This window comes from Oncorhynchus kisutch, linkage group LG26 (assembly GCF_002021735.2).
Source record: "Oncorhynchus kisutch isolate 150728-3 linkage group LG26, Okis_V2, whole genome shotgun sequence".
Taxonomy (NCBI): Eukaryota; Metazoa; Chordata; class Actinopteri; order Salmoniformes; family Salmonidae; genus Oncorhynchus; species Oncorhynchus kisutch.
Genome location: NC_034199.2, coordinates 31,885,350 through 31,913,015, shown reverse-complemented (window position 1 = coordinate 31,913,015; position 27,666 = coordinate 31,885,350). Strand labels below are relative to the sequence as shown.

Genomic DNA, 27,666 nt, shown 5'->3' with positions numbered 1-27,666 from the left:
CTACGCACTGTGTTCCCAGCGCGCCTCCACAGTCCGGTACGTCCTGTGCCTCCTCCCCGCACTCGCCCTGAGGTGTGTGGCACCAGCCCGATGCCACCTGTACCAGCCCCACACATCAGGCCTCCGGTGCTCCTCCCCAGTCCAGTACGTCCTGTGCCTGCTCCTCGCGCTCGTCCTGAGGTGCGTGTCACCAAGCCCGGTACCACCAGTGCCGGCCCCACGCACCAAGCTTCCGGCAACAGTTCCCAGTCCAGAGCTTCCGGCGACAGTTCCCAGTCCAGAGCTTCCGGCGACAGTTCCCAGTCCAGAGCTTCCGGCGACGTTTCACAGTCTGGAACCTCCAACGACGGTCCACAGTCCGGAACCTCCTGAGGCCGCCCACAGTCCGGAACCTCCTGAGACGGTCCACAGTCCGGAACCTCCTGAGGCCGTCCACAGTCCGGAACCTCCTGAGACGGTCCACAGTCCGGAACCTCCTGAGACGGTCCACAGTCCCGGAACCTCCTGAGACGGTCCACAGTCCAAAGCCTCCAGTGATGATCTATGGCACGAAGCCGCCAGTGATGATCCATGGCCCGAAGCCTCCAGTGATGATCCATTGCCCGAAGCCTCCAGTGATGATCCATGGTCCGGACCCTCTAGTGATGATCCATGGCCCGGAGCCTCCAGTGACGATCCAAGGTCAGGAGCCTCCAGTGACGATCCACGGTCCGGTTCCTCCGGGGGACGATCTATGGTCCGGAGTCCCCGGCAACGATCTACCGTCCGGAGTCCACGGCGATGATCCACGGTCCGGAGCCTCCGGCGGCGATCAACGGTCTGGTTCCTCTGGCGACGATCTACGGTCCGGAGTTCCCGGCGATGATCCACAGTCCGGAGCTTCCGGCAATGATCCACGGTCCAGTTTCTCCGGCGACGATCCACAGTCCGGAGCTTCGGCGACGATCCCCGCACCAGAGTCGCCACCGAAGTTGGCGGATCCGCGAGGAAAGCGGGGTCTACGTCCCGCACCAGAGCTGCCACCGAGGCTAGATGCCCACCTGGACCCTCCCCTATAGAGTCAGGATTTGCGTCCGGAGTCCGCACCTTTGGGGGGGGGGGGGGGTACTGTCATGCCCTGACCTTAGAGATCATTTTTTATTCTCTATTTTGGTTAGGTCAGGGTGTGACCATGGGTGGGTAGTCTAGTTCTTTCATTTCTATGTTGGCCTGGTATGGTTCCCAATCTGAGGCAGCTGTCTATCGTTGTCTCTGATTGGGGATCTTATTTAGGCAGCCTTTTCCCACTGGGTTTTTGTGGGATCTTGTCTATGTCTAGTTGCCTGTGAGCACTACATTAGTTTCACGTTTCGTTTTGCGCTTTATTGTTTTCTGTGAGTTTCATCCAATAAACATGTGGAACTCTACGCACGCTGCGCCTTGGTCCATTAATTCAACCAACGATCGTGACAATTAGTTAGTTATCCTGCCATTCTATCTATGCCATTAGTTAGTTATGCTACCATTCTATATATACAATTAGTTATCCTACCATTCTATCTATGCCATTAGTTAGTTGTCCTACCATTATATGTATACAATTAGTTATCGTACCATTCTATCTATGCCATTAGTTAGTTACACTACCATTCTATGTATGCAATTAGTTATCCTACCATTCATGTTAGCTTTTATTTGAAGAGCTATTTGAAGAACTGTCTAGTCTGCAGAGAGAGAGAAAAGGAGGGGGAGAAAGAGAGTGCAAAGAGAGAGAGCGTGTTGTGTTGCATGTGCTTTCGTGAGGATGTACAAAAGGTCTGAGCTATATGCCCCCTCTCTGTTCTCTGTCCCTCCATCTATCCAACCCCCCCCTCTCTCATTCTCTATCTCTCTATCGCACGCACGCACGCACACACACGCACACACACACACACACACACACACACACACACACACACACACACACACACACACACACACACACACACACACACACACACACACACACACACACACACACACACACACACACACACACACACACACACAGTAGTGGTGTCATAATGTTGTTTACCCACACGACCAGAGCCAGCAACCACCAAGCCATCCAATCCAGTAAGACTTTACAAGGCTCCACTCCAAAATGGCACTCTATTGATAGTGCTACACAGTGCTCTACTTTTGAACAGGGCCCTTGGAGCTAGGGAATCAAATCAAATCAAGCTTTATTTACACAGCACAATGTGCTTTACAGGAAAAAACAAATGAAAAACAATGAAAATAAAAAAGGAAATATTTACTACACAACCAACATAAGATAAAAAACAAAAGAATGACACAAACTGAACGACTAAAAAGCACCCCAAGGAAAAGGAATAGGGTGCCATTTGGGACGCAGACTTTACAGGTTATTACAGCCAGGCCAGGTGGATAACAGCCAGTTAGAGGCCACCACCTCTCCTTCCTTTAACTAATAAGAAGGCTTTTAATATCAGGATAAGTGCCAAGGCTTGATGCTGCCCACCCACACCATCCACACACATACAGTATACAACTTGTTACAATTACTGTAAGCAGCAGCAGCAGCACCTGAGGATCATTTAAGCCTCCAGATCCGAAGACCTTAAAGATGGCACTTATGCAGTGTACCTATAGTCATTACTCTGACCACTTCATGGTCACGGTAGTGTTATAAGGAGACACAAAGACAAAGGGAATAAAACATCTAAAGTAGGCGGTAATAACATTGTACATGTGATGTGTTATTGACAATATTGTGTATGGTGCTATATTGTTATTGTGTATGGTTCCACACTGTAATTGTGTATGCTAATTGTGTATGTGATCCTTGTTGTGTATGGTGCTTATTGTATTCCTTCCAACTGTGCATTTTCAACCCTACACAAAACAACACAACTAAACACAATGCACCGTACTACACCCCACCAACCCAACAAAACAACTTGAGAAAAATAACTTAAACTGTCATTCAGCGACTGTTCATTAAATTCCAGTGATAAGCAGACAGAGAAAGCTGCAGGGCTAAAGCAGGGACAAACAGGCTGTCACTGTCCAATTCATTTAAATTATACGTTCCTGTCATCTCCTGTTCACCTCCTCAATGCAAATCATTCTGGTAAACAAATAAACTGCACAACCTCAACATGTTACTGCTGAGGCAAATATTTATATTAACCTTTATTTATACAGGTCAGTCTTATGGAGATCAAATCTATGTCAAAACGTAATGAAATAAAACAGGTAGAATATAGAGTACTCTAGTGTAGAGTAGATACAGTATGTAATCATAAATAATCCCTTTAGCATGTCGCTACGCCACTCAGTGTCAGAGCTCTCTCTCTCTCTCTCTCTCTCTCTCTCTCTCTCTCTCTCTCTCTCTCTCTCTCTCTCTCACTCTCTCTCTCTCTCACTCTCACTCTCACTCTCACTCTCACTACCAATTACCTACCAGGACCAGTGATGACAGTAATAACATGTTGTCAGACTTAGTGTCAGAACCCACGAGCCCACTTGTCCTGTTACAGGATGCATTTGACAATATGATGAATGGGAAACAAAATGCACACTCTAATTCAATCATTGCGGTCTGGCACCTCTCTCACCAAGTGCACATCAGAGGAGGCTGGTGGTAGGAGCTAGAGGACAGGCTCATTGTAATGGCTGGAATGGAATTCCTGGAAACTGAGTCAAACGTGGTTTCTATATCTTTGATGTGTTTGATGCCGTTCCATTTATTCCCATTCCAGCCATTACAATGTGCCTGTCCTCCTATATCTCATCCCACCAGCCCCCACTGGTGCACATGAACAATCAACATTTACAGTGCCTTGCTCTCAGATCAGCATATATACACCTGTTCTGAAAGGCCCCAGAGTCTGCAACACCACTAAGCAAGGGGCACCACCAAGTAAGCAGCACTATGAATACCAAGGAGCTCTCCGAACAGGTCAGGGACAAAGTTGTGGAGAAGTACAGATCAGGGTTGGGTTGTAAAAAAATATGCAAAACTTAAAACATCCCACGGAGCACCGTTAAATCCATTATTAAAAAATGGAAAGAATATGGCATCACAACAAACCTGCCAAGAGAGGGCCATCCACCAAAACTCACGGAGCAGGAAAGGAGGGAATTAATCAGAAAGGGAACAAAGAGACCACAGATAACCCTGAAGGAGCTGCAACGCTCCACAGCGGAGATTGGTGTATCTGTCCATAGGACCAGTTTAAGCCATACACTCCACAGAGCTGAGCTTTACCGAAGAGTGGCCAGAAAAAAATAAGCAAACATGTTTGGTGTTCGCCAAAAGTCATGTGGGAGACTCCCCAAACATATTGAAGAAAGTACTCTGGTCAGATGAGACTAAAACTGAGCTTTTTGGCCATCAAGGAAAACACTATGTCTGGTGCAAACCCAACACCTCTCATTACCACGAGAACACCATCCCCACAGTCAAGCATGGTGGTGGCAGCATCATGCTGTGGGGATGTTTTTTATCGGCAGGGACTGGGATACTGGTCAGAATTGAAGGAATGAAGGAATGATGGATGTTTCAGTCTTCCAGAGATTTGAGACTGGGACAGAGGTTCACCTTCCAGCAGGACAATGACCCTAAGCATACTGCTAATGCAACACTCGAGTGGTTTAAGGGGAAACATTTAAATGTCTTGGAATGGCCTAGTCAAAGCCCAGACCTCTGTGGTCTGACTTACTGATTGCAGTACACCAGCGGAACCCATCCAACTTGAAGGAGCTGAAGCAGTATTGCCTTGAAAAATCCCAGTGGCTAGATGTGCCAAGCTTATAGAGACATACCCAAGAGACTTGCAGCTGTAATTGCTGCAAAAGTTGGCTCTACAGAGTATTGAATTGGGGGGGGGGGGGGGGGGGGGGTGAATATTTATGCACGCTCAAGTTCAGTTTTTTTTTGTCTTATTTCATGTTTGTTTCACAATAAAAAAATATTTTGCATCTTCAAAGTGGTAGGCATGTTGTGTAAATTAAATGATACAAACCCCCCCAAAATCAATTTTAAAACCAGGTTGTAAGGGGCAGCAAAATAGTCAAAATGCCAAGGGGGTGAATACTTTAGCAAGCCACTGTACAAGGTAAGAATATATGTTCTCAGACAAAGGTTATCCCCATAGAATTCTAATTACATGGTTATCACCGACTGAAAGCTTAGCTAATAAAAACACTGACATTGCATTTGACTGAAGTTTGCAGACTCCTTTTTCACTATAACATTACTTAATAAACATAAATATTATGTTGCAGTCATTCTTACAGTAGCCTACATTTTGTGTTTCAAGGGTTTTTATATTGAGAGCAGCTGCAGAGAAAAACAAAGACAGATCAATTCACCATCTGTTGGTTTTGTATTCCTGAATGTACCGTGAGTTTCTGACACCTGCAGAGTATTGTGTTGTCTTCACAGGTTTATTGATTCAGAGTACACAGTAGTACAGTGACTACAGAACAGAACAGTGATGCTGCAACAATGCAAATATCAGACCTCATACTGTATGTTCCGACACCATACTCCATCCTCCTCAACAAAAGATTCACAGCATGAAAAATACATCTACACTAAACAAAATTCTAACTGCAACCTGCAACAATTTCAAAGATGTTACTGAGTTACAGTTCATAGTAAGAAATCAGTCAATTGAAATAAATTCATTAGGCCCTAATCTATGGATTTCACATGACTGGGAATACAGATATGCATCTGTTGGTCACAGATACCTTTAAAAAAAAGTAGGGGCATGGATCAGAAAACCAGCCAGTATCTGGCTTGACCAGCATTTGCCTCATGCAGCAGCTCCTCCGAGTGGATCAGGCTGTTGATTGTGGCCTGTGGAATGTTGTCCCCCCTCTTCAATGGTTGTGCGAAGTTGTTGGATATTGGCAAAAACCGAAACACACTGTCGTACGCGTCAATCCAGAGCATCCCAAACAGGCTCAATGGGTGACATGTCTGGTGAGTATGAAGGCCTTGGCAGAACTGGGACATTTTCAGCTTCCAGGAATGTGTATTATCATGCTGAAAGTTGAGGTGATGGCAGCGAATGAATGGTATGACAATGGGCCTCAGGAACTCATCCTGGTATCTTTGTGCATTCAACTTGCCATCAATAAAATTAATTGTGTTTGTTGTCCATAGATTATGCCTGTCCATACTGGTGGGACGCTGCTATAGACCACCAAGTGCTAACAGTCAGTATCTGGATAACATGTGTGAAATGCTTGATAATGTATGTGATATCAAAAGAGAGGTATACTTTCTGGGTGATTTAAATATTGACTGGTTTTCATCAGGCTGCCCACTTCAAACTGTAACTAGTACCTGCAACCTGGTTCAGGATATGAATCAAACTACAAGGGTAGGTACAAACAGTACATGAATGAAATCATGAACATGTATTGATCATATCTTTACTAATGCTGCAGAATATTTTAAAATTCTCTATCAACAATGACAAGCCACTTAGGATAATAGCGGACGGTATTACCACTCCTATTTGCCATATCTTTAATTTAAGCCAACTAGAAAGCGTGTGCCCTCAGGCCTGGAGGGATGCAAAAATTATTCCCCTATGATAGTAAAGCCCCCTTAACTGACTCAAATAGCCGACCAATCAGCCTGTTACCAATCATGAGTAAACCTTTGGAAAAAATTGTGTTTGACTAGATACAATGCTATTTTACAGTAAACAAACTGACAACAGACTTTCAGCACGCTTATAGGGAAGAACATTCAACAAGCACAGCACTTATACAAAATGACTGATGAATGGCTGAGAGAAATTGGTGATAAAAGATTGTGGGGGCTGTTTTGTTAGACTTAAGTACAGCTTTTGACATATTGATCATAGTCTGTTGCTGCAAAAACGTATGTGTTATGGCTTTACACCCCTGCTATATTGTGGATAAAGTCTAACAGAACACAGAGGGTGTTCTTCTTCCATCCAGGTAGAATCAGGAATTCCCCAGGGAAGCTGTCTAGGCCCCTTACTTTTTTTCAATCTTTACTAATGTCATTTGAGTAAAGCCAGTGTGTCTATATATGCAGATGACTCAACACTATACACATCAGCTACCACAGCGACTGAAATGAAAGCAAAACTTAACAAAGAGCTGCAGTTAGTTTCAGAATTGGTGACAAGGAATAAGTTAGTCCTAAATATTTCAAAAACTAAACATTGTACTTGAGACAAATCATTCACTAAACCCTAAACCTCAACTAAGGATCTCTCTTGTAATGAATAATGTGTAAATTCAGCAAGTTGAGGATAACATTCACATTCAAAACATATTGATACAACAGTACCTAGGATGGGGAGAAGTCTGTCTATAATAAAGTGTTGCTCTGCATTCTTAACACTTGAGAAACCAAGGCTATTGAGTCTGCCGATAAGAATACGGTGATTGACAGAGTCGAAAGCCTTGGCCAGGTCGATGAAGACAGCTGCACAGTACTATCTTTTATTGATGGTGGTTATGATATCATTTAGTACCTTGAGCATGGCTGAGGTGCAGCCGTGACCAGCTCGGAAACCGGATTGCACAGCGGAGAAGGTACGGTGGGATTCGAAATGGGGTCAGTGATCTGTTTTTTAACTTGACTTTTGAAGACTTTAGAGAGGCAGGGCATGATGTATATTGGTCTATAACAGTTTTGGTCTAGAGTGTCACCCCTCTTTCTAAAACTTACCTACAGAGCAGTAAGAGGAACTGCCACCCCCTACCTTCAGGCTATGCTCAAACCCTACACACCAACACCTCTGGTCTCTCTGACTTAATTTATTGAGGAAATGTACTTACTATGACTGTGATATGTGCCTGTCTCACCTAGCTATTTTAAGTTGAATGCACTAACTGTAAGTCACTCTAGAGCGTCTGCCAAATGACTGAAATGTAAATGTAAAAACTGTAATTCTGCAATGAGTATATTCTTCAAAATATCTTTAAAAATAAATGTCCCCAGATGAACTTTTGGACAATATTTAATTTTGGTGTCATCATTACAGTCACAGTGTATATAATCAACATCACTCTCACCAACATGAACTCATCAACTTAGTGCACTACCACTTAATAGTCAACGACAGCAGTAGAGACACTATGTCTGGTTTAGATGTGTCTTTGCCTCAGCCAATGGAATCACACTGGACTCAGCTGAGCTAAGCTGGAGCAGCCCTGGGTTCAAATACTATTTGAAATCATTCAAATCTTTAAAATACTATTGAGCATTTTCCCTAGCCTTGACTGGAGTGCCAGGTTGACTGGGTTTGGATGTTTCAGGTGTTTCTATTGGATTTATGGAAACAGACAACCTCAGTCAAGCACAGATAGAGTATTTGAAATGATTTAGAGTAGTGTCTTGAACCCAGGTCTGAGCTAGAGACTAGCGCTGTGAGTCAGAGTGTTCCTGACAGGTTTCCGTGACTACAGGCAAGGCTCTCACTAACTGTTCCAAAGAGTGTTGTCACATCGGACCATGGCAGGCCTGGGAATCACAGTCACACAGACATGAGCAGTCCTCCTGTTGCTGCCTACCTCAGTCCCTTTTAACAGGACACTGTTCTGACTGACTTTGCAGGTTGGAGGAGACATACAAATAAAATGTAAATAGAACGGTCCACCCATCACAAAACGTTGGATGGAAATGTCTGTTTTAGTCCTTCTATGGTTGGAGCATACAACCCGGCCAACACAGGGTTAAACACTCATAGAAACTCTTTGACTAACTCTCTCAGTGGATTTTTCAGGTCATGACATTTTTACACCTGCCACATCAACTATCAGCATGAGATGTGTTTTTGGCAAGATAAAACCAAGAATAGATTTTGTTTCCACCTCTCAGTTTTGGAGGGTTGGAATCGATTCCTTGATGGTGGGACTGCAGTGTTCTCTCTCTCTCTCTCTTTCTCTGTGCATTTGCCATTAAGATTCTTTGTGAAGGGAAAAGGAAGAATCTCCTAAGCCATTTAGAATTCATGAATCAGGAAAAGAAAGACAGTAGGATTCTGGCAATGAAACAATACTGAAATCTAGGATCAATAATAGTGACAATAAACTACAAATACATGAGATGAAAGGACAGGCGCCCAGTCCAGTGGCTGTACCTGTTCATCAATCTGCCTCACACTACAAAAAAAGGAGATAGGTTACTGCCCTATGGGGTGGTCTGGCTCGGGAAAGCAATACTAACAAGAGATGAAAGCAGCAATTTCTTACCGTGTTAAAATTAGGGAAGAGTCCCACACTAGAGGAGGTGTCCACTTGGTGGAAGGGCATAAAGGGTTTCATATCCAAAGTGGACTGCATCATCAGTGACTGATTCCGCACCAGCGCAGGCAGTGTGTTGCTATGGCATGAACTTCCTTTGGAGATGGAGAGATAGTTAGATAGAGAGAGGGGAGGGGGGGAGAGAAGGATGGAGAGAGAGAGGAGAGAGAAAAAGGGACAGAACAATGGAAAGAGAGAGGGAGAGGGAAAGAGAAAGAAAGAGTAAGGAAAAGAGAAAAACAGAGAAAGAGAAATATTAACACATTTTCAGATGAGGGCAGTATGATGTAGTGGTGGCAGGTTAGTGCGTGGTTAGAGCGTTCGGCCAGTAACCAAAAGGATGCTGGATAGAATCCCTGAGCTGACAGGCAGTTAACCCACTGTTCCCCGGTAGGCCGTCATTGTAAATAAGAATTTGTTCTTAACTGACTTGCCTAGTTAAATAAAGGTTAAATAAAAAATTTCAAAATTATATTCATAGCACTAGGACCATACATAACACACACGAGGAGCTAACAGGCAGAGAAAATACACTGTACACTGTGGCTGTTATGAGCGCTGTGGCAGAGAATAGTGGAAAGTAACTCATCATGTCTTAAATTAAGCAGAAAAACGTCTCTATGCGCTCATAGGCTGGGGTAAGATGTGGAGTGTGTGTGTGCTGGGGTGTGAGTCAGCCTGGAAGGTGGGCTGGCTGGAGGAAGGATGCAGTACATTATGTTGGGGCAGAGGGAATGGAGCTAGGAGAATACTTCTATGGCTGGGACTGGGTCTTGAGCCCAGAAACAGATCATACCTGATGCAAGGCAGTTCATTGGTATCGTAGTCATATCTGTGTATATCTACTTTGTAAGGAAAATAAGGTTATTGCCAGTTCACTTCAGGCTTTCATACTCTGTATATACAATATAAAAGCTTAATGCACACAGAAGCCTATGGATCCAGACCCAAATAAAGAATGACATTAACCAGCTATGCACTACTGTAGATAATCGACACAGAAGTCAAAGCTAATTTCTCTTCAACTTCCCTCCATATAATGCATGTTTTATGCGTGTGTGTGCATGTGCGTGCATGTGTGTTTGTGTGTGTCTGCACACAAGAGTTAATCTCAGTAGAGATTTAATAGCATGTGAAATGATGAGTGAGTTTAGCTCAGAAATCCATAAGTGCCAGCTTGTGTGTGTACGTGCTGACACACGTACACACACACTAACTTCAAATAGGTGCTCATATTCTTGTCAGAGATTCAACATGAACAACATTTCTCAAAAAAAAGAAACATCAAGCTATTGCTTCAAATTTCCCTTCATACTAAATCATACTGTGTTCGATGCCAAGAGAACGTAAAATATCGACGCGCGCTGACACAGCAGGGATACTCTTCCAGCTAATTTCATAGAAATATATCATCCATCAAGAGACATTGTGATTTAATAAAGCTATGCAGGGGATCACTGGGATGAAACCAACGTTTAACATGGAGATGAAGCTCTACTGAGGGTTTTGTCTTTATATAATAATGTAATGTAATACTGTAAACTATACTGTCTCATGATCGTGTTGTCATGGGAGATACATGGTTAGAACCTCTAATCTTACATGTTTAGATTTTTCCATCGCTGATAGGAATTCAATTGTTTGGAATTGAGTTGTTCATAATTTGATTTGTGTGTCTGGTCATTTCCATGTAAAAGGACCCATGAGCACCAACATGTGAAGTAAATAGGAGCATGTCAAATTGGGGGTCAAATGAAAGATAAGAGTCTATGTTGTTTTATTTTATTATGGCATATATATACATTTTTCAACCAATTTCCATCCCAAAAATTTGGAATGAGAAAAAGGCCTTGATTCCTGGTCAAACAGATGGAAAAGGGGTCTTAGAAAACATATAGCAGAAAAAGTCTTAAAAGGAAATTAGAAATACATCAAAACATGATCACATTGAAGTAATGATCCCTGCAGACTATTATCAACATAATATTATATTTAGTTCTGGATAAATGTTTCTGTCTTCTGTAAGTTAAAGAAATATTGCCTTATGCCTTGAAATTCCATTATCAAAAACCCACATATCTATAAGATATTTTCATATTTCTGTCCCTCATGAGGAGGGATGATAATGAAAGTTCATAGAAGTAGCAAGTAAAAGTAGACCTATGACCTATTCATTAGTGTTTTTACTAATTTCAATTTGGAATTATTACAATTCGAAATTCCGATACCAAATCGTTAATTTCTGCAATTGAATTGGCACCAATAAGAAATCATAGTAGTTACAAACCATAATGTGCTGTATTGTACTCAATCAATCAATAGAATGTATTTATAAAGCCCTTTTTACATCAGCAGATGTCACAAAGTGTTTATTCAGAAACCCGGCCTAAAACCCAAAAGAGCAAGCAATGCTGTAGTTTACTGATCATAACACTACTGTACTCTACTGTATTGTACACTACTGTACTGAACTCTACTGTACTGTACTGTACACTACTGTACTAAACTCTACTGTACTGTACTGTACTGAACATAACTCTACTGTACTCTACTGTACTGTACACTACTGTACTAAACTCTAGTGTACTGTACTGTACACTACTGTACTAAACTCTACCGTACTGTACTGAACATAACTCTACTGTACTCTACTCTACTGTACTGTACACTACTGTACTGAACATAACTCTACTGTAATGTACTGTACTGTACTGAACATAACTCTACTGTACTCTACTGTACTGTACACTACTGTACTAAACTCTACTGTACTGTACTGAACAGAACTCTACTGTACTGTACACTACTGTACTAAACTCTACTGTACTGTACACTACTGTACTAAACTCTACTGTACTGTACTGAACAGAACTCTACTGTAATGTACACTACTGTACTAAACTCTACTGTAATGTACTGAACATAACTCTACTGTACTGTACACTACTGTACTAAACTCTACTGTACTGTACTGAACATAACTCTACTGTACTGTACACTACTGTACTAAACTCTACTGTACTGTACTGAACATAACTCTACTGTACTGTACACTACTGTACTAAACTCTACTGTACTGTACTGAACATAACTCTACTGTACTCTACTGTACTCTACTGTACTGTACACTACTGTACAAAACTCAACTGTACTGTACTAAACTATACTGTACTCTACTGTACTGTACACTACTGTACTAAACTCTACTGTAGTGTACTGTACTCTATTTGTGAAACATAGACGTCTATGATTTGTTCAGATTTGGTCCAGGCGAATCTTAATACTGAGCAGATATTTAAGAGCTTTTGGAAAACGTGGACACAACGTGGGCACAAAAAAGATTTGACAAAAATTCTGTTACCAAACTTTGCATCTGCACAGTTCTCCCTGTAAATGTGTTTTTGTAAAATGTTCTGTGTACCTTTTTAAAAGTAGTCCTTGTGCACACTGTTTTAAAACTCTGAAATCACTACTTTTTGTTTGGCATACATTTTAAGTTAAAAATCGGAGCCTCTGCGCAATTCCATTATTGTGGAATTACCCATCTGCTGTCCATTTATTATAACATTGGCAACTGTCCCCAACATTATGAAAGGCAAAATCCTATCATATCATCAACCCGAAGACCAAGAAACCAATAAACAACAGCATCACACAATCAGTAACTTGTGCATACTGTAGGTCATGTGATGTCAAAGTGTTATAAATCATCTGAAACTTTTTGTCCAGACTGTCTTGTCCAACTTCATGCCTTGCGCTTCACATTGTCAAAATGAAACGTCTTCAGTACGGCCTTCTACACTATGGCACACACCTTAAATTGCTAATGTCCACACATTCTGTAGTTTAATTCACTTGAATCTAACACCACAACACATGAAAATGACTGGGTAGAATACTATGTCTGACGTCATGAAACAATAAAGGATAAAAATCCCTTTTCCCAGGAAGAAATGACCTAAACAGGATTGACTTTCATTGGATTATTTTATTACTCATGACTCAATGTATGACACCCGAGACGCTCACCACATTATTACTGCATCAGTCAGAACTTGTACAACATAACAATAATATATTCCATTTAGCAGACGCTTTTATCCAAAACGATTACATTCATGCGTGCATTCTACGTATGGGTGGTCCTGGGAATCGATTCCACTATACTGACGTTGCAAGCGACATGCTCTACCAACTGAGCTGCCTATCTAAATGACTTGTTACAATGACAATGTGTATTGTTGGAAGCGAAAAACATTATTTTTTTTATTTTTACCTTGCTACATACTCAAACATGGTCATTCTGCTAACCCATAATCAAGACCTTGAGATGAGAAACACATGCGAGACCCAACTAGACATTTGAAACTGGCCTCCCAGTTCATAGTGAGTTATATGGAGCTAACGTTTACAAAGCCTTACCAGGAACAACAGCAGACCATAAGAACAGGAACACAGGGCACTCTCTTTTCCAATAACAATTTTTGATGCATTTTTTATCAGAACAAACACAACTGTGTTGTCATGAACCTTTTATAGATCTGAACACAATGTGATAGAGCTAAAATAAACGTCTTCGAGCATAAATTTACAGGCTAGATTGTGCTCTGAAGCATGACTCTACTGCTCAGATTCATTTATTTACAGTGAGTTATTGCCACAACCATTTTGCACGCAATCATGGTATTAACTTTGGGTACAACAGCATAGTAACTCTTCAGAAGAGCCATCACAGCCTCTACCAGGACCAGTCCACCAGTCGGCCCAGTCTTCCAGACCCTTGGATGGGACGGGTTAGAGGTTACAGGTTAGAGGTTAGGCCCTTAAGGAGGTCATTACTGTTTGCCTGGCGGTTGGAAGCTGGAGGCTGGAGGCTGGAGGCCAGCCTTCAGCCAAAAAACTCTGCCAAGGCCTGTTTGCCCGACCCTCGTTCACAGTCTCACACTAGAACTCTCATCACTGCTGCTGGGTCTGTCTAGTCTGTGATCAGCAACATGACAGGGTGGTCTTCAAGGCCCGTGGAGTGGTGACAGGTCAGAGGTTAGGCTCCTTCAGGAAATAATTACTATCCCGCTTGGTTGCTGGAAACTTGATTCTGGAGGCCAGTCTACTGCCTGCCTGCCCCTCATTCACACACTACAACACTCACCAGCTGCCTCTGTCCAGGCCAGGGCTAGTCATTACAACTAGATGAAAGAACTGATGTGTCTGTAATGGTGTACCTGCAATGGTGTCCACATGTTTTTTGATTTCTGTGTTGGTGAGAGAGTGAAGCTGTGTGTGTAGTAATGTGTTGTGAGCATGTCCTGTCTGTGTGGGCCATTTGATACAAATAATGAGCTTACTTCAGATGAACACATGTGGAATACTTGATTCCTGTTCTGAAGTAATGTATCTCAATAATATGTACTGTAAATACAGTATGTTTGTCCAATGTTCCTGGTTCTGTAGTTCTATTCAATAGAATGTCATTTGAGAGAGATGTACTCGAGTTGAGATAAATATTGACTTTAGCTTTAGCGCTCAAGTCCTTTCAAAATGGCTCATCAATATTCAGAGAACAGAATGATTACAGCCAAGTCCTGTTACCTGGGAAACTGTACCATCAATGGTTAGTAGGTACCAGAGAGCTCAAGTGGAGAATTCTAAACATGTGTTACTCTGAAACATCAGGTGACTTTCTGGGGGAAAATCAGCTGGATTATCTCTACAGAAAAAGAATGATCAGAGACTGACACAAATAGCCAACAACCAACAACCAAAAGACTAACAGAGCAACTCGTTTTTTTTGTACACTGATGTTAAATTGTAATGAGTATTCTTTGTTTAATTAATTGAAAGAAACGGGATTGTACTTATATTGTATCTAGTGTTTTTAGGTGTGTTTAAAAAATATATACTCTTTGAGTTTCCAACCTCACCTTCAAAGCTTTTTACCATTTTGTCTTTCACTAGTCTTCAACTAAATCGATATAAATATCAAACTACATACCAGTTCCAGAGGAACCAGAACCAGAGGTCTATACACTCCCATCTGTCTTTTTTTGGACAGCGAAGCTACAATGATACATTTGGCTCAATACTCCAGGATTTTGGATTTGAGATCAAATGTTTCATATGAGGCGACAGAACAGAATGTCTGTTTATTTGAGGGTATTTTCATACATATCTTTTTTACAGTTTAGAAATGAATGAACTTTATGTATCTAGTCCCCCCATTTGAAGGTGTTTTAAGTATTTGGATACATTCACTTATTGTATTACATTGTAAAAGGTTTAGTACTTGGTCCCATATTTCTAGCATGCAATGACTATATCAAGCTTGTGACTCTACAAACTTGTTGGATACATTTGCGGTTTGTTTTGGTTGTGTTTCAGATTATGCTGTGCCCAATAGAAATGAATGGAGTCACTTTTATTGTGAATAGAAATAGAATACTTTTAATGTGAATGCTACCATGATTACAGATAAACATGAATGAAGTGTGTATAATGATGAGTGAGAAAGTTACAGATGCACAAAATCATGCCTCCAAAACATGTCCTCTCACCATTACCAATAACAGGGGAGGTTAGCATTTTTGGGTTTATGATGAACTTCACAAAGTGGGAAAAGGCACGCAATGATTTAATAAATTAAATAAATCTCTCTCTTTTGTCCATAATAATGTCATCATGTAGGCTGTCCTACCCGCAGTGTATCTGCCAGCTGTTGGCTAGAGAGCACGTGCCAAGACCAGAGTGGGCACGTTCTCAATGTACAGCCTCTGGTGAGAAAATGTACATACTGTTTTTATGCGGATTTCAGAATATTCACATGAAAATCTGTCGCCAGTTGGATGGAAACCTAGCTAGTAACTGCAGAGATCCTCAATGTCTCATTTCTTCTCTATAAGTTGTTGATGCTTTCTCAAACAGCCAGAGTCGATTCTTCAGTTTCAGAGAGAGAGAGAGAGAGAGCGAGAGAGAGGGAGACATGGAGTCAGTTAGAAAGTCAGAAAGAGATAGTTAGATATTTAAATAATCCTGACCCCCGTATTTCTCATGCCTGTTTCATCATCTAATTTGGGTCCTGAGAGGGAGGAAGGAGGCTAAGAGTCCTGCTGGTACAGTAAATTAAATGAAACGCCACTATTCTGCCCTGCCTTGAATAACCCCCCTTGTGTTATGTATACATCTTCTATTGAGGTCCTTGGAGGTCCTGTGTTACCACACAGCTAGATCTCTTCTGCCTCCACCACTCTTTCCACTACTAGCTCTCTCTTGCACTCTGACTCTGGCACATGAACAACAAGGCAGAAACATCAATGGTTACTTGTCATTGTACACCACGCTCACTGTAGTCATTCAATTGGGCTTTCAACAATGAGAACATCTGTAGGATTTGATAACAAGGAAATACAAGAAAGGTCCATTTGAAATAGGGAATAAGTATAAAATGAAAATGTTTTTAAATTTTTGCTGAAAGGTTTCTAAGAATAGCATTATCATAGAAATAGGAGAAAAGAAATAGGAATCTAATCTCATCACATTTTGAGAAAGGGAATGTGCCTTTATCCTTCAGTTGTTTTCCAGGGCCAGTGAAATCATATCATATCTCTAGGTAGGGGGAATAAAATGATAGGATTACAGTGCTCGTGTATAACACTGTTAGCTTAGGTTCATGGTCAGCACAGCTTGGAATAGAAGTTGCCCCTAGGCACTGATCAAGGATCAGATTGCCCTCCCCAAATCCTAACCTTAACCATTAGAGGGAAAAAGCCAAACTGACCTTAAATCAGTGTCTTTGGGCAACTTAATTTTACTCAGGCCATCTCACAGATAAATACAGGCAATAATACCTATCAACATGAGGCTGGGTAGTGTAAGTGTGCAACTCTAATGGCACCTATTCCATATATAGTGCACTACTTTCGATCAGAGCCCTGTGAGCGCTGGTTAAAAGCAGTGCACTATGTAGGGAATGGGGTGCCATATGGGATACAGACAGACAGGTTGATGTAGTATCGGGCCAGTCCAGGTGTCCCTTTGAGATAAAACAGAGTAATGACACCCCAGAGAGAAGGCCTGGCCACTGAACTGGAACACTGAGGGCATTCCTGCTTTGAGTATTTGTGTATTCTCATATTATTTCTCATTATTATTAGATTATTCTTTCATGGAATATACTGTATGTAGCATGTAGATTTCTTCTATTCCATTTAGAGTTACAGAATATAAACAGTTAATTCAGTGCTATTCTAGACCTGGTTCATCTTTCCATTTCCCCGGGAAAATGACAGATTTCACACTTTAAATATATCCACGGAGCACCTAGTTCTTAAAACCCAATTAAAAAGTTGAATGATGTATTTAAAATGGACTACTCTTTAGTTTAATATTTTAGCATACTGTAGTTCACCTACAGAACAGAATTACCATTGCGTGAGTGAATTCGGTGTAACGTCCGTCGTTAAATGAAGACCAAGGTGTAGCGTGGTAGGCGTACATTTTCTTTTCATTTTAAATGCTCCACCAAAAACAATAAACTACTCAACGAACGTAAAGCTAGGAGTGCAAACACATGCAACAACCAAAGACAAGATCCCACAACAGAAGGTGGGAAAAAGGGCTGCCTAAGTATGATCCCCAACGATAGACAGCTGCCTCTGATTGGGAACCATACTAGGCCAACAAAGAAAAAGAAAACATAGATATACAAAAACTAGAGTACTCACCCTAGTCACACCCTGACCTAACCAAAATATAGAGAATAAACAGGGATCTCTAAGGTCAGGGTGTGACATTCGGATGCTGGTTAAAATGGCTAAGATATGACCAGGGTTTAGGCTATAAAAAAGTTCAGTTCATCCACATAAATGAAGAACATAATGCTAGGCACATACTCAGCCTGTCTGGGTCTGTAACAAAATACATGTCTGTGTCCCAAAATATCAGCTGCCATTCCTGCCTCCCTACCGGCTAACAAGATATTAGACAGTCCTCTTTAGGCATCTCTGTGATTATTACAAGGCTATGAAATGATCCAACTATTTATTATTCCAGACGAGAGGACAGACAGTGTAGTTATTAAGATGTCTAGGAGGAGGATGAACATTCATTGTATACATCCCAAATGGCACCCTAATTCCAAGTGAGCTACTTTTGACTTTAGCTCTTTGGGCCATGGTCAAAAGTAGTGCACTATAAAGGGCATGGGTGCCGTTTGGGAAACAGCCATTGCTTCAGCCATGCCCCAAACATTTCAGGAAGAAAATCTAATAACAGACCAAATTCAATTTAAATGCAGATTTGAGAAGTCCCAGTCATGGCTATATACTGTACCTCGGGGTCTGAGGTAGTTAAAACAAGTTGGATCTTTGCGCTTTTGAACTCAATTTATTTGCAAACGCAGTTTGTGTTCTCTCTGAAGAAAATCACCTGATGAGCAGGGAAAATGACATTACAGCTGAAAATAAGTTAAAATCCTCATACAGCACAGCAACACAAACAGTTGGTGATGTCCTGGACTGATGATGAATAAATAAAGGTAGATTTTGATTAGGATATTAGAGGCGAGGTTTCTTACAATGAACTCATAAGATAACGAATGATGGAGAGGGAGAGAGGACGAGGGAATGATGGAGAGAGAGATAACCAAACACACACTGGCTTAATCTGCCGTTAAAACAGGCATAGAGAATCCTACAGCCTGAGAGAAATGTGTAATTTGTCCTATAATGTCAACCACATGTAACCACAGGGACAGCTCTCCACTAAAGATAATCCAGTGCATTTGCATGTAGGTTCCATAGGGACCACAGGAACAAGTGAGCCATTGACTGAATCACAACCGCAACTCTCTGCTACCGCACAGCAAGTGGTACCTGAGCACCAGGTCTAGGACCAAAAGGCTCCTTAACAGTTTCTCCCGCCAAGCCATAAGACTGCTGAACAATTAAACTACTCAAATGGCCACCCGGACTATTTACATTGACCCCCCCGCCACACTCTATTTCTTGAACTGCATTGTTAGTTTTAAGGGATTGTAAGTAAGAATTTCATTGTAAGGTCTACACCTGTTGTATTTGGCGCATGTCACAAATTTGATTTGATTTGAATTGACATTACAAATTAGATTTTTAAAAACATGTTTTTTTTTACTGCTTCCGAAAATGTTACTTTTAAAAGGACGTGAACAAGAATGTTTTTCAACATGGTAAGCTAGGATATGTTATAATATGCCTCTGCTGCCACATTTAGTAATAGTGGAGCACATAAATGATATAATTCACTATAGTCTACTCTAAATGGGTTATGCATACACATGTCAAACATTACTGACAGAAGATGATATTGAGAGTCTAGTGTACTTATGCCTCTTTGTGTAGGTTTAAGGTTGAGTGTCAGTTAAAAATACTAAAGAGGTTCTGTCGTGTACTATACAGTACAGAGTAGAGTAGGCGTATGTTACATACTGTATCTGAGTTGGAATGAGGTCACACACTGGCATTTTGTTCATTGGATCTAGGGATGTGTCCCAAATGGCACCCTATTCCCTATGTAGTACACTACTTTTGACCAGGGCCCATAGGGCTACATAGGGACGCAGGCTATGTCTATGGACATTACGGGGAACTGAGCATCTATTATACAACCAGTTGTGTTTTCATCACACTATCTGAGTGGGTGGCCAATCTGTCTCTGTCTCTCTCAATGTGTGTGTACAGTGACTCACAGGGTGTGTGACTCAATCCTGTTGCATTTGGGTGTGGGAGAAAGGAGGAGGAGGAGGAGTAAGGAGGAGAAGGAGGAGAAGAAGGAGGTGGTGGAGTGCTCCGGGGTGTACAGTACATGTTTGCAAAACATTCTGGAATGGAATCAGAACCTATTTCCAACATAAAAGAAAATAACTATGGGAGGGCTTCCTTCCAAGGAGTCACAGAGAGCATTTCTCTGTTATTATGGGCCTTCTGGGAGGGCAATGTCTGTGAGAACAGCAGCCAGAGCCCTTCAATAATCCATCAGGTTTTCTGTGTACCTGTGAAGTCTACTAGTGCTAAGACACCAGGGGGTGAGCAACCACTAGCAGCCGTTAGGCTACAGATCCTTGCTGGAATGTGAATGCAAGAGAACATGATGCATTGCTATGGTTTCCTGAGGAGTGTGGAGATTCCCCTGGACTATTGAAGAGAACAGCAATATGTCAGATTGCAATGTGTTGTTGCAAATCACAAGAGAGACAAAGAAAGAAAAATGACACCACTCAATCTCACAACTTCCCTCCGCTCTGTGTGATAAAATCTCTAATGTGTAAATTACTGAAAAAGGAAATGGAATGTATGAAGAATCAGATAATTGTGAGTTAATAACAGAATTAATGTGATCATGTGACTGAACTGTAATTGTTTGTGGGATTCAAGATCGGGTTAGCCCACTGATCTAAAACCATCTACTAAGATCTCAAGTCAGTAGAACAGTCTCTTTGTTATGTAATACTGCCTAGTACTTTGTAATACAGTGACACTTAACATTGTGTAACACTGTATGGGACCTGGTACTGCACATGACTACTACATGAGAGCCTGTACTGTACCTCAGTTCTGAGAGTACTTTTACATGCATTGTATATCGTTTTACAATGAAACTGTATGTGAATATGGCTTGTCTAATCAAGGTACGTTTTTCCGCTGAGAAAGAGTGATGTTATATTAGTGGTGTTGTCACAGCCGTCGTTCAAGGAAGACCAAGGTGCAGCGTGGTGAGCCTTTTCTTTATTTGTTAAAATGTCACCAACAAAACAAGAAATAACAAAAACGACCGTGAAGCTTACGAGGGCCATAGTGCCCCTAAGAAAGACAACTTCCCACAATGACAAAAGGGAAAAAGGCTGCCTATTTATGATTCCAAATCAGAGACAACGATAGACAGCTGTCTCTGATTGAGAAACATTCCCGGCCAAAACATAGAAATACAAAAACATAGAAAACAGAACATAGAATGCCCACCCAAATCACACCCTGACCAAACCAAATAGAGACATAAAATGGCTCCCTAAGGTCAGGGCGTGACAGGTGTACCTGAGTGTTTGCTGTTGTCAATAAATTCATATCATATTACGTTGTTCCTTGGTGTGCAAATTACTGTTGTTTTAGCTCTATCGTTTCCATGGAGACTTAGGAACAGAAATAGGGGGGGACCTCTGTCACACACACTCACATCCCCCCCAGACATCCCCCTCTCACACTACATAAAACAAAAAGCTTATTCTCTAATTAACACATATACACACAGAAACTGTAGAGCATCATCCATTCCCTCATCCCCTAAGCTCTGAAAGCTGATTCTCTAGCCTCCCCACAGCCCAGATCTTGTTTGTAAAAGAAAGACTAATGTTTACTGAAACACCGCCAGTGGCACTGGCACACATATCTAGAATCCCTGGAATTCCCATCAAAATGCTCCAGCCGTAGGCTGTCGGCACCAAATTGTATTTTACAAGATGCTATCGCAAGCCGTTGGAGGCTAGGGCTGCATCCCAAATGTCCTGTGTCGCTCAGTTGGTAGTGCATGGTGCTTGCAACGCCAGGGTTGTGGGTTCAATTCCCATGGGGGACCAGTACAAAAAAAAGGACACTACATGGCCAAAAGTAAGTGTACACCCCTTCAAATTAGGCTATTCGTTGCTGACAGGTATAAAATCAAGCACACAGTCATGGAATCTCCATAGACAAACATTGGCAGTAGAATGGCCTTACTGAAGAGCTCAGTGACTTTCAACGTGGCACCGTCATAGGATGCCACCTTTCCAATACATCAGTTCATCAAATTTCTACCCTGCTAGAGCTGCCCTGGTCAACTGTAAGTGCTGTATTTGTGAAGTGGAAATGTCTAGGAGCAACAACGGCTCAGCCATGAAGTGGTAGGCCACACAAGCTCACAGAATGGGAGTGCTTTAAGTGATTAAAAATTGTCTGTCCTCGGTTGCAACACTACTGTGTTCTAAACTGCTTCTGGAAGCAATGTCAGCACAAGAACTGTTCATCGGGAGCTTCATGAAATGGGTTTCCATGACTGAGAAGCCGCACACAAACCTAAGATTGCAATGCCAAGCGTCAGCTGGAGTGGTGTATAGTTCGCCGCCATTGGACTCTGGAGCAGTGGAAATGCGTTCTCCGGAGTGATAAATGATGCTTCACCATCTGGAAGTCTGACGGACCAATCTGGGTTTGGCAGATACCAGGAGAACACTACCTGCCTGAATGCATAGTACCAACTGTAAAGTTTGGTGGACGAGGAATAATGGTCTGGTGCTATTTTTCATGGTTGGGGTTTGGCCCCTTAGTTCCAGTGAAGGGAAATCTTAATGCAACAGCATAAAATGACATTCCAGACAATTCTGTGCTTCCAACTTTGTGGCAACAGTTTGGGGAAGGCCCTTCCTGTTTCAGCATGACAATGCCATTGTGCACAAAACGAGGTCCATACAGAAATGGTTTGTCGAGATCGGTGTGGAAGAACTTGACTAGCTTGCACAGGGCCCTGCCCTCAACCCCATCGAACATCTTTGGGATGAATTGGAATGCCAACTATTAGCCAGCAACAAAAGGGGGACCAACTCCATATTAATGGCCATGATTTAGGAATGAGATGTTAGATTAGCAGGTTTATTTTTACCTTTATGGTTATTATTTACTAGGCAAGTCAGTTAAGAACAAATTCTTATTTACAATGACGGCCTACTGGGGAACAGTGCCTTGTTCAGGGGCAGAACGACAGATTTTTACCTTGTCAGCTCGGGGATTCGAGCCTGCAACCTTTCAGTTACAAGTCCAACGCTGTAACCTACCACCCCGCCCCGGTGTCCTCATACTTTTGGTCAGGTAGCGTATGAATAATTTATGCACTAACTACTGTAAGTCGCTCTGGATGAGAGCATCTGCTAAATTATATATGTGTAAATAGTGCACTACTTTTGACCAGAACGCTACGCACTTTATAGGAAATAGGATTTGGGACACACCCAGGCACATCGTTTTCCACAGTCTCCCAGTGCGTGGGCTTTGTGTATTAAGTGGCTGTGCCTCAGCTTCCTCTAAATGTACTTACCTCTGCTATTACTTTATCAACCCTAACGGACATTATCATTCAGCCCGCTGGTGAAATTCATAGTTGATGTAATAATATAGTTCACAAAGTCTAGGGGATTGTCTGTCTAGGGGATTGTTATCTAGCTTTCAGTGATCTCTCACATATCTGGTTCATAGCAGGTACAAGTGGGTTGTGAGGTATTAGCAACGTGGTCCTGTCTGGCACAGTTAGTAGAGCTTGGCACTTACAATGCCAAGTGTCCTGGGATCGATTCCCGCTGGGGTCACCATGTGAAAATGGATGAACTGTGAGTCTCTTTGTATAAAAGTGTCTGCTAAATGGCATATAATAATGAAATAGCAATGTAATAATGTTGCATTTATAGGGTGCATTACAGAACGCTCAATGCGCATAATACAATACTAATATATGGTGTTGTATTTAATTCTGTGTGCATTATGCTGTCATTATTTGAAAGATAAATACAATGTCATCCCAGCGGGAGGAGAGGAGCAGTTTATGGAGGCTACAGTATAATTAGAGATAAGAGATAAAGACTGGGGAGGAAGGGGACGGCAGGCAGTGACCACTGTGATTTCTGCTGAGCTTTGTGGTTCACCATCACTGCTGCAAACACCATTGTACTCAACACACACCAGATGCAACATACAGTATTTGTAATGTACCATCTATTCGACACAGAGCTGCTCAATTCTGAATCATGCTACCTCCCACATTACAAAAAAAGGATATGTTATAGGAGCAACTTCATTACTACATTTTTCTAATGAAGCAGACAAAGTCTGTCTCTTATCTAAATCCCTGTTGATTGTTGGCAAGCAGACCAGACACAGAGCAAGAGAGACAGTGAGAGAGACACAGAGAGAGAGAGAGAGGGAAAGAGAGAGACAGAGAGAGAAAGAGAGAGAGACCGAGAGACAGAGAGAGAAAGAGAGAAAGACCGAGAGAGAGAAAGAGAGAGAGAGAGAGAGGGAGAGAGAGAGAGAGAGAGAGAGAGAGAGAGAGAGAGAGAGAGAGAGAGAGAGAGAGAGAGAGAGAGAGAGAGAGAGAGAAAGAGAAAGAGAGAGAGAAAGAGACAGAGAAAGAGAGAGAGACAGAGAGAGAGAGAGAGAGAGAGAGAGAGGGACAGTGAGAGAGAGAGAGAGAGGGAGAGAGAGAGAGAGAGAGAGAGAGAGAGAGAGAGAGAGAGAGAGAGAGAGAGAGAGAGAGAAAGAGAAAGAGAGAGAGAAAGAGACAGAGAAAGAGAGAGAGACAGAGAGAGAGAGAGAGAGAGAGAGAGAGGGACAGTGAGAGAGAGAGAGAGAGAGAGAGAGAGAGAGAGAGAGAGAGAGAGAGAGAGAGACAGAGAGAGAAAGAGAGAGAGACAGAGAGAGAAAGAGAGAGAGAGAGAGAGAGAGAGAGAGAGAGAGAGAGGGAGAAAGCGAGAGAGACAGAGAGAGAGAGAGAGAGAGAGAGAGAGAGACAGTGAGAGAGACACAGAGAGAGAAAGAGAGAGAGAGAGATACAGAGAGAGAGGGAGAGAGAGAGAGAGAGAGAGAGAGAGAGAGAGAGAGAGAGAGAGAGAGAGAAAGACCGAGAGACCGAGAGACAGAGAGAGAAAGAGAGGGACAGAGAGAGAAAGAGAGAGACAGAGAGAGAGAGAGGGAGAGAGAGAGAGAGAGAGAGAGAAAGACCGAGAGACCGAGAGACAGAGAAAGAGAGAGAGAGAGAGAGAGAGAGAGACAGAGAGAAAGAGGGAGAGACCGAGAGAGAGAGAGAGAGAGAGACAGTGAGAGAGACACAGAGAGAGAAACAGAGAGAGAGACAGAGAGAGAGAGAGGGGGAGAGAGAGAGAGACAGAGAGAGAAAGAGAGAGAGAGACCGAGAGTGAGAGAGAGAGAGAGACAGAGAGCGAGACAGAGAGAAAGTCCCCATCCATCCATAATACATGTACTCACCATGCAGTATATGAGACGTTCAACCAGAGCTAGTCAATATTTGATGAGATATACACTGGAAATTATAAATCTTGATTATGCAAATTTTCCTTCAATGAAAACCCATTACCTGGCCACTTGAATAATGATGGAACAGGCAGGCTGTCCCTTTAAACTTTAATTATGTATATGCAGCACGATGAGAGCGAGAAAGTGTGAGAGAGGGCAAGACAGAGGGAGAGAGACAGAGGGAGAGAGAAAGAGAGAGAGGGAGAGAGAAAGAGAGAGAGGGAGGGAGAGAGAAAGAGAGAGAGGGGGAGAGAGAAGGCGAGAGAGAGAGAGCGTGATTGGCTCTGTCTAGGAGTATATTCAGACGGGCAACAGTGCCCCCAGACCCCCCCTGTTTCAGGTAGTCTATGTGCCGGAGGGCTAGGGTCAGTCTGTCCTATCTGGTGTAATTATCCTGTATTATCTGGTGTCCCTCTAATTCTCTCATCTCTCTCTCACACTCTCCCCTCCCGGAGGACCTAAGCCCTAAGACCATGCCTCAGGACTACCTGGCCTGACGACTCCTGGCTGTCCCCGTCCCCAGTCCACCTGGTTATGCTGCTAATCAAATTTTATTGGTCACATACACATGGCTTGCAGAAGTTAATGCGAGTGCAGTGAAATGCTTGCTGAAATGCTTGCTGTTCCAGTTTCTGCTGTTCTGCCTGCGGCTATGGAACCTTGACCTGTTCACCCGGACCTGCTGTTTTCAACCCTCTTTCTTCAACTCCCTCTCTCTCCCTCCCTCTTTACTGTACCTGCTGTCTCGACATCTGAATGCTCGGCTATGAAAAGCCAACTGACATTTAATCCTGAGGTGCTGACCTGTTGCACCCTCTACAACCACTGTGATTATTATTTGACCCTGCTGGTCATCTATGAACGTTTGAACATCTTGAAGAACGATCTGGCTTTAATGGCCATGTACTCTAATAATCCCCACCCTGCACGGCCAGAAGAGGACTGGCCTCCCCTCAGAGCCGGGTTCTTCTCTAGCTTTCTTCGTAGGTTCCTGCCTTTCTAGTTTTTCCTAGTCACATTGCTTCTACATCGGCATTGCTTGCTCTTTGGTGTTTTAGTCTGGGTTTCTGTATAAGCACTTTGTGACATCTGCTGATGTAAAATGGGCTTTATAAATAAATGTGATTGAAATTGATTGAGAGAGAGAGAGAGAGAGAGAGAGAGAGAGAAAGAAAGTGCGAAAGAGAGGGAGGGAGAAAGAGAGAGAGAAGGGTCAGAGAGACAGATACCTATTTCACACAGAATTTAGTATGTTACCTGTAAAATATTTATATGATCCCCTTTGAAACAGTTAGGTTGCGTAGCCGCTCAAGGGTGAGAGAAAAATAAAAAACAACTACTTTGACCCTGTGATTGTGACAGTTGTCATGGCAACCTTTTATGTTTTGTTTTTTTGTACAAAAATGTAGTGGGTAGCTATGCTAAGAGGAGTCTTGCTGAGTCTTTATGTTGCTCTTGCTGTTTAATTAAGTAAGTTAAAGCCCTAAGAAAGGAGGTTGATTAGCCTCCAATGGTGTTCTCCACAGAGAGAGAGAGAGAGAGAGAGAGAGACTCCACAGAGAGAGAGAGAGAGAGAGAGAGAGAGAGGAGAGAGAGAGAGAGAGAGAGAGAGAGAGAGAGAGAGAGAGAGAGACAGAGAGAGAGATAATGACAGAGAGAGAGAGAGAGAGAGAGAGAGACAGAGAGACAGAGAGAGAGATAATGACAGAAGAGAGAGAGAGAGAGAGAGAGAGAGAGAGGAGAGAGAGAGAGAGAGAGAGAGAGAGAAAGAAAGTGCGAAAGAGAGGGAGAAAGAGAGAGAGAAGGGTCAGAGAGACAGATACCTATTTCACACAGAATTGAGTATGTTACCTGTAAAATATTTATATGATCCCCTTTGAAACAGTTACGTTGCGTAGCCGGCTCAAGGGGTGAGAGAAAAATAAAAAACAACTACTTTGACCCTGTGATTGTGACAGTTGTCATGGCAACCTTTTTATGTTTGTTTTTTTGTACAAAAAAAATGTAGTGGGTAGCTATGCTAAGAGGAGTCTTGCTGAGTCTTTATGTTGCTCTTACTGTTTAATTAAGTAAGTTAAAGCCCTAAGAAAGGAGGTTGATTAGCCTCCAATGGTGTTCTCCACAGAGAGAGAGAGAGAGAGAGAGAGAGAGAGAGACTCCACAGAGAGAGAGAGAGAGAGAGAGAGAGAGAGAGAGAGAGAGAGAGAGAGAGAGAGAGAGAGAGAGAGAGAGAGAGAGACAGAGAGAGAGATAATGACAGAGAGAGAGAGAGAGAGAGAGAGAGAGAGAGAGAGAGAGA

General features: G+C 42.4%; 1 protein-coding gene across 1 annotated transcript in view; it reads right to left on the bottom strand.

Annotated features, from left to right (window-relative positions):
* Nucleotides 1-27,666, bottom strand: part of LOC109871099 (zinc finger protein 385B-like) — a 154,909-nt gene that overhangs the window by 35,522 nt on the left and 91,721 nt on the right. Inside the window, exon 3 of the mRNA XM_031806241.1 lies at nucleotides 9,241-9,386. Coding sequence (XP_031662101.1) covers nucleotides 9,241-9,386 — 146 coding nt within the window. The remainder of the gene's footprint in view (nucleotides 1-9,240; nucleotides 9,387-27,666) is intronic.